Source organism: Telmatherina bonti (assembly GCF_933228915.1).
Source record: "Telmatherina bonti genome assembly, chromosome: 13".
NCBI classification, from domain to species: Eukaryota; Metazoa; Chordata; class Actinopteri; order Atheriniformes; family Telmatherinidae; genus Telmatherina; species Telmatherina bonti.
The window spans coordinates 15380399-15388809 of record NC_136611.1 but is presented as its reverse complement, the minus strand read 5'-3'; the positions used below and the strand labels follow the sequence as shown (position 1 = coordinate 15388809).

Here is an 8411-nt window from a genome sequence, read left to right as displayed (position 1 = left end):
TATGAAAATTCATACACATGATCTACATGCTAGGGCGAGCAAAAAATCCTCTAAATGTCATGGTGAAATGTCGACAGGAAGGCGGCCATTTTAGGTCAAAGTCAATATTTTGGCGTTTTAGCACCTCGCATTTTAACGAACTCGTCCTAGAGCTTTTATCCCACTGAGCCACAAATTGCTCAGGATGTTCAGGAGGCATGTGTGATTAAATGTTGTGTTATTTCCTCTAATAGGAGACTTAGTTTACGAGGGGCGGGGCCTCAAAGTTTGATGTCTCGCCATGAAAAATTAAACGGATATAACTCCCACATAAAGCAACATTTCTGCACCAAATTTGCTAGATATGATTGCAGTCCCCTCCTACAGAGTTCTATATGTCAATATTTTGATTATGAAATAGCCACGCCCCCTGGAGGTCAAAAGTGTTGTTTTTTTCTCACACACCCATAACTCTGGCTTGGTGGACACCACATGGCCCAAATTCACTCAGGCATCACAAAACATGTTGGTGAAGAGATCTTATAAAGGACGTTGCTCTACGCTGCACGGCGTGCCCGTGACGCCATGGCGAAGTTCCATGCGGCGGCGTGACATCATAAATCACTATAAAATTGTCAATTTTGATCTGATCACCCTAAAACTTATAGGGATTAATAAGGGATCAGTCCTGAACAGATTACTGTGACCATTGCTGGTGTAGACCTAAACTCCGCCCACTTACAACAGGAAGTGTTTTTTTGCACGTTTGAGGGTCATGCTTCTAAGCAAATGGTCCAAAACACTTGAGCCTCCTCCAAAACATGTCAAACCCTTTCATGATGCCACAATAAAAACCTCAAGTCGCTACGCTAAACGGGACATGGCGAATGGCGGTCCAACGCCATGAAACAGGAAGTACCTGTGACCAAGCCATGGAACCTTGGACCGCAACCATACTTGCCATGACTGATGACAGTAAGGCCCTGAACTAAGCCCCATTGAAACATAATGGAATACATGGAGCATGTCTCTATAGCGCCCCCTACAAAATTTCAATCAATCAGCCCCGCCCACTACATGGACCGACATGGATAAAATTCAGCACAGTTGGAGAACCTTCCAGTACCTTCAAAAAAGTCTCTTGGACATATGGGCTAAATTCAACAGGAAGTCGGCCATTTTGAAAAAGGCGCCATTTTTGGGGTCATTTCTTTTCCATGCATTTTAAACAACTCCTCCTAGGGATATTGTCCAACTGACACCCAACTTGCACAGGATGCTCAGGAGGCATGTGTGATTTAAAGTTGTGTTATTTCTTCTAATAGAAGATTTAGTTTAGGAGGGGCGGGCCCTCAAAGTTTGATGTCTTATTAACAAAGACTTATTGCTAAACCTCCCACATAAAACAACATATCAGCACAGGAATCGCCACATTTGATGCCAGTCCCATGATGAACAAAATCTACAATGCAATAATGGGACTATGAATTAGCCCCACCCCTTGGCAACAACAAGTGTCTGATATCGTGAACCAGGAAGTACCTGTAACAAAGCCATGAGATTGTTCATCTTCACCATACTTGTCATGAGTCATGACAGTTATGTCCTTAATAGAGTAAAATTACAATATAGTGGAGAACATCGTAAACGGCTCCATAGCGCCCCCTACAATATTTCAATCAATCAGCCCCGCCCACTGCATTGACTGACATTGATATGATTCGGGAAACTTGTAGACGCTCCCAGTACCTTCAAAAAAGTCTCTTGGACATATGGGCTAAATCAAACAGGGAGTCGGCCATTTTGAAAAAGGTGCCATTTTTGGGGTCATTTCTGTCATTTTCTTTGCCATGCATTTTGAGGAACTTCTCCTAAGAATGTTGTCCAACTTTAACCCAAATGAGTCAGGATGCTCAAGAGGCATGTGTGATTAAAAATTGTGCTATTTCTTTTAATAGGGGATATCATTTAGGAGAGGCGGGGCAGCAAAGCTGATGTGATGCAACGAAAAGAAAAACTGACATAACTCCCCCAAAAAACAACCAACCTGCACCAAATTTGCTACAGATGATGCCAGTCATATCCTTCACATTTGTGCATGTCAATAATTAGATGATAAGTTAGCCCCGCCCCTTGGTGACAGGAAGTGACCCTTCATAAGACCTAAATGGTCTGAAGTGCAGTCTGGCTGCACTTTAGGTTGAGAGAGGCATGGGAAGGATGTTGGCAGGGGAGGCGGTGGCATTATGCCGAGCGGCGCCATGGTGCGAGGGCCTATATCACCGCCTGCGGTTTTAATTATTATTATTATTATTATTATTATGTTACAACCAGATTTTTATTAAAGTCTAACTGCTTCTTTTTATGTTAACCATCTTGATCATGTTTCCCTGCAAGAGAAGTGCTTTCATCTAAACTGTCATGTGACGGTTCCCTTCGGCTTCTCAAGCTTCCCTGTTTGTGACTCTGTTCCTCCTCCCTCTCCACCTGCAGCTGCACCTAATAAGAAGCACGCCTGTTCCTCATCAACACCATTATATAAGCAGTCCACTCCATCTTGGCAGTTACCAGATCGTCGTCGATCTTACCTCTGAGTTCCTAACTGTAGTCAGTTGTGAATAAATCCTTTCCCTTTTGACCGTTCGCAGCTTGAGTCCTCTTTTTTTTTCTGAAGGAATCATTACATAAACTGGACCTTAAGGAGAAACAAAACCGTTATAATGAACAGATGAAATCAAAGTTCTTGAACCTAATATTTTTAATATGAGCGTGTGATGGTTTTATATATATGTTCATTATTTGTGTTTACTATGTAAAGCACTTTAAGCTGCTTTTGTATGAAAACTGCTGTATAAATAAAGTTTGATTTGATTTGGAAAGCGCTATAAAATAAAATCAAATAAACAAACAAACAAAAAAACCCTTTCCAATACATTTGATAATTTGTTTGAATTTGTTCTATAGTATCTGGCCCTCAGATGTGCTCAGGTTTGAATAAATGCCTCTTATTTGTAACAGACTAATTAATACACACATATTTTAGCCAACTTGTAAACAAAATATGAATAACCCATATTACGTCTCATTTAAAGTTTAGCTCCAGTCAGAAAGTGTTGGGCTCCTGAACTACCGGGGGGCGGATACTTTGGAGGTTTGCCCCGCTAGTTTTCCTGACTGCTTGTCCCCTCTGCGGTCCTCCTCACAGAACGGAGCAGGATTGTCGGCGGATGAGGGCGCCTCGCAGCCGTGAGAAACACACATCCTTTTACTCCGCTTCAGCAACGCAGTGTGCGTGTATCCCACCCAGAGGGTCGATGATGAGTAACTAAGACCAAGACGTTTTCGACGGGAAAGCTTCGGTAACCTGGTGATGTGAAAACGGAGAGAGCCTTCACGGGCCAAGCCGCGCCGAACGGGCAGAAGTGAAGCAGCAGGACTCGTGCCTGTTGGTGCTGGCGCTGACCATCTGATGACAAACTTCTACAAAGTCCGCTCGCGCTGTTCTTGCCATTTTTCCAACTCGAGACTCCGTTATAGGTGAGTTCTGGTTGGTTTTAAATCTGTCTGTTGTGTTGGTCTGAATATTCTTGTTGAAGTTTCTTTCGCAGAAGTCGAAGCTTTACTCCCCCCCCCCCCCCTTTTTTTTTTTTTTAAAAATTTTTTTTTTATACACATCAGGCTGCTCACTGTAAACTCGTTTCAACTATTCATATTAACATAAGTAGCTTATGTTGCATGACAATGAGCACTGCTGCACACTGGTAAAAACTTGTATTTGTGTAAGACATAAAAGAAAGAAAAAACAAGTGGGCAGGGGAGGTTAAACTTTTGCAAGAAGATGCAACTTTTGCAAGTTGCAGGGGCTGAAAGCATTGGCTGTTGTAGGATGGAGTGACTGCCATGAGTTTGTTTAATGGATGCAGTCTTTCTGCACATAATATCATAGAAGGGATTTTTCCCATTAATGACAGCTCCTTAGTACTTTTCTGTGACATGCACGCACATGTTGTCACATGTTGTCAAATATCAAACCCTAATTCAGTAACTACAAATATCTCCATGAAATCTGATGGAAATTATGGCTCATTTATTTAAAACTGTATCAAGCTCAAAATGTAGATGTAGCCCAGCTGCAGTAAGAAGTCTTTACAACTGATGGTCCATCACCATGCTCATGTGGAAGACAGACGAGATAAATCTGGTTTATTGATTCACAAATAATGAAAAACAGGCACTAAACTACTCACTTGGTTTCAAAATCCATTTGAACCTGATTCATAGATTTAACACATGCATCTTGTAGTGACTTAAAACTGACTGATTAATTTTACAAATTAGAAATATCTTCTACAATCAATGCTTTTAATTTAGCCTCACACAAATGATTTTCACATAAAGCACGAGAGAAGTAATTATCATCCCAAGTGGTTACAAATGAATCCTAAGTTATTAAGTATGTCATCATTTATCAAGTTCCTCATCAGGGAATGATCGATTTTTGCATGATTTTTCTTCAGGTGAACACCTTCCCACCTCTGCTGTTGTAATAAGGCTCTACACTAATTTGTAATGAGGCACATAGAAGGTCTTGTTCAACTACCTCAATGTATCCAAATTTCATGATGAAGTTTAGTTGTTGTGGTAGTTTAGATTTTCTGTAAACATACAGGGGTAATAGTTACTTAAACCAGTAGTTTTGTCTCCTTTATTTTGATAAGAGAAGAAAAAAATGCTTGTTGCTCTGTTGAATGTCATATTTTGTCTTTTTTTTTTTTATTTGATGAACAAGAATGTCCTTTGTTACCCATAATTGCAGTTGTGCATTAAATCCCCTGCATTTAATACATCTCCTGGACAGCATTGGTGCAGAAGCTGATTTGAAAATCACAAGCAATCATTTTTATATTACAGATGCAACCAGCTCAAACCAAATGATATTTATCAGAATATAGTTAATGTGGTGGCTTGTTGGTGATCATTTTTGCAGAATAGATGAAAAGAAAAAAATAACACCCAAAAACATGCACAATCTCACAAATTCCACAGCAGCAACCATAGTTACCGAGGGAAACATTTAATAGACGAAGCAAGGAGTTTGAAGTGATGTTAGCCCCATTACTTTCCGTCTCATTGTTGCTACAGTACACAAAAGCACAACTGTAAGCCTCAGTACCCTTTGACAGCTCAACAGAGCTCTGGAAACCACAAATGTCTGTGTGTACTTATGTCTTTTCCTGACATACAGAGAAACAGCTGCTTTAAAAGCAAATTAAAGAGATGCATTTTCACAACTACACTGAGCCCACACAAGTAGGTTTTTATGTAGTAATGTATTTGTTGTTTAACACTGAGTTGTACAATCCTGACTAATGAAATCAGTGAGTCATTGAAACCTTGATTCTTATGACCGGGGATGTGATTTACTTCTGAGAAATTTGGATTTATATTTTTGTGGAATGAACCCATGCAGCAGATAAAGACTTAAAGTTTTGGGGTAAAAGTTTTGCTAGCTGTTGACTTTGCATCTGAGAAAAACTGTTGTATATCTGGATGTGCAAAACACAATATGGAATTCTGCAAAGCAGACTTTTTACACAAAAATCCATTTTCAGACCTGTGTTGCGACCATATCTCTGTCTCTGCTGGACTCTTGCTCTTACTTTTCCTACGTTCAGTTCTTCCTTTCCTTCTAGCTTTACATACACACAGACATAAGCAGGGTTTGCAGATGTGTGACCTGATCTGCTTCCAGCAGAGGCTCTTCTCATGCCAGTGTGCTGACTCAGAGTTTTCCACACTCTCTTATGAAATAAGAGTACGAGACATTAGAGCAATCCAGTAGCCATATGTCAGTAGTTGAGAGTACACGCAAACGTACATGCACAGGTTCTAAATGCATGCATGGATGCATATATTCTCTGAACAAACACTTTTTCATGCATGCACAACTTAGTTAAGATCTGTCAGGAGCAACTGCAGTGTTAAGGCTCCTGCTCCGAGTGCCTCAATCAGTCGGGTTCTCTTCCTCACCAGTATCTGGTCTGAAATGAAAGCTCATGCTGAAGTGGTATGCTTACTTAAATGTTGTTTATGTTTGTGAAAAAAGACCTGTGGAGAAGTGTAGGGCTCAGGCAAGAACCCATCAGACTACAGTATTGTAGATATTGTGTAAAGGGTTGTCATGCAGGTGGTGATGTTAAATTCATTGCTTAAATGTATTGTACTGCTTTGGCTGACATATTTGTTTGTTTTGTTTCCTTTTTGGCTTTGTGTTGCTGTTGTCTTGTTATGGTTTTTTTGTGAAATTGTTTTTCAGTTATGTAATATACTTTTAAGCAATGACTTAATTAAAATATTATATTCTCCTCACTGAACTTTTGAGGTAGGTTCTCATCAGTTATACCTTTTTTTTTAAAACAGCAATGTAGTTTCATCTGTGATTTAAAGCCTCCTGTACAACCCTGGGGACAAATATTTTGCATTCAGTGTGATGTTTTTTTTTATACATTTTTTTTTTTTACATTTCCATCTCCAGGCTGTCATAGACTCAGGACTTATAAGTGTCAGTATTCACCATCTGAGTTTTTAAAGTGCTCGTTCCTGATCCTTTGCAGATTTAGCCACATTAGATGGCTTTTGTCATCACCTTCATAAGACCTTTGATTATATTTCTTTACCTTTGGTTGATTTTTTTTTTCTTGTCTTGCTTTACTTGAGAAGTCAGACCTGCAGATAGACTGCAGCGAGTAGAGCTCAAGAAATAGATGAAGGGTCATAAAATAAAACTTATTGGAGGCACTGCACTGCCACTAATGCATTGAAAGAATGAAGGAGTTCTGCTTACAGTTAATAAAATGTTGAGTTTATGTAATTCTGTTAAAATTTGCTTTCTATTCTAAAGACAAAATTTGATGTTTATATGCTTTGGTTCACTCCAGAGATCCCAGCTTCATGTTAAAAAAATACAGATATAACCAAGTAGACCACATGTGAACAGAAGGAGCAGCATACTCAGTCACAATACAGTAATTATACTCATTAAATAAATGAGTAGATAAATTAAATAAATATAAATTAAATCTCCTGTAGATAAAAGGTTTGTTTTTATGTATTGTTTCTCAAAGAAACTGTCTCATTTCGGAGATATACATATCGAATGACCTCCACCTCTTGGAGCATCAGCTAGACTATTTATCTGAAATCATCTGTCATTATCCTCTGTTGGCTCTTCTCTGCTATTCAATGCTAAAACTATTTGTTGTCTACAGTCCTCATGCGGGATGCTAATGAAACATGGAGTCCCTTTTCAAACTAAAATGAGACCTTGCTATTTGCTAAAAAAAAATATTCAGTTAGACTTAGAGCTTCAGTGCTGCTGTTATAGCTGGGGTAGGTAATGTTGGGGAGCTAGCAAGATGTAAAAGTGGCACCATGTCTTGGTTCCTCCCCCTCTGGTTTTGCTCTTTGCATGATCCAAGTCTTTTTTCTTACCTCCGCCAAGGAGGTTATGTTTTTATCGGCGTTTATCTGTGTTCAAGATATGGATGGATTTTAATTAGATTTTAAGGAGTTGTTGGAAATTTGAAAAGGAAGAACTGGTTTAAGTTTGGTGGTGATCCAGATCACCGTTTGGATCCAGGACCTTTTTAAAGCCCTTGGCGGAGGTTTGCGCCAAGGCCTGAAATCTCCTGCAGATAAAAGGTTTGTTTTTATGTATTGTTTCTCAAAGAAGCAATTCCCAATTCAAGCGCTTCAACACAATTTAAGTCTACTGTGTGCACCAAGTACAGAAGTAGATTTAAAAAGAGTAATGATTTTATAAATTCATTATATTTTAAAAGGCTCACTCAAAACAGGATACATTTTGTTAGATAAAGTAAGTCAGCTTAAGCTATATATCCAAAGGTTATTCAATAAAAGCACGTCAAGTCTCACATTAAAATACTAGAGAAATGTTACATATAAAAATGAATAGTGCTGTGACATGCCTATGTGCACTTCATGCAGTGTATAAAAAAGGCCTTTTCCTTAACGTTTATGCACGTTTTCTATTTTCTGTGTTCGACAGTTATCTTAAGTGCTGCATCGTCTCTAATAATTCCCCAATGACCAACTTCCTTTTTTAACCCCTAAAATTAGTTACAATTATGGCTGTAAATTGAGATGTCCTTAAAATATACCTTTGTATGTGTACACAGTTAAAGTGTAATTTTCTTCATTCTAGCTACTTTGTGATATAGTATGATATAGTTTGGCTGAAATGTCTTTAATGAGCATTTCAGCTCTTTTTGTTGTGTGCAATGACTGCCATCACCGAAGATGGAAGCAGTTGAATTTTTAACCAAATAATTGGCTATTCTGAAAGTTTTAAGAGAAAAATATAAATGTTTTTCGTAAACCAACAGTCCTTCCTAATCTTTAAAATGTCATCA

General features: G+C 38.8%; 1 protein-coding gene across 1 annotated transcript in view; it reads left to right on the top strand.

The window, feature by feature from the left end:
• The first annotated feature begins 3199 nt into the window (after positions 1 to 3199).
• ghra (growth hormone receptor a) overlaps positions 3200 to 8411 on the top strand; it is a 31803-nt gene continuing 26591 nt past the window's right edge. The window contains exon 1 of the mRNA XM_079251340.1: positions 3200 to 3516. Within this exon, the coding sequence (XP_079107466.1) occupies positions 3449 to 3516 (68 nt within the window). The 5' untranslated portion in view covers positions 3200 to 3448. The remainder of the gene's footprint in view (positions 3517 to 8411) is intronic.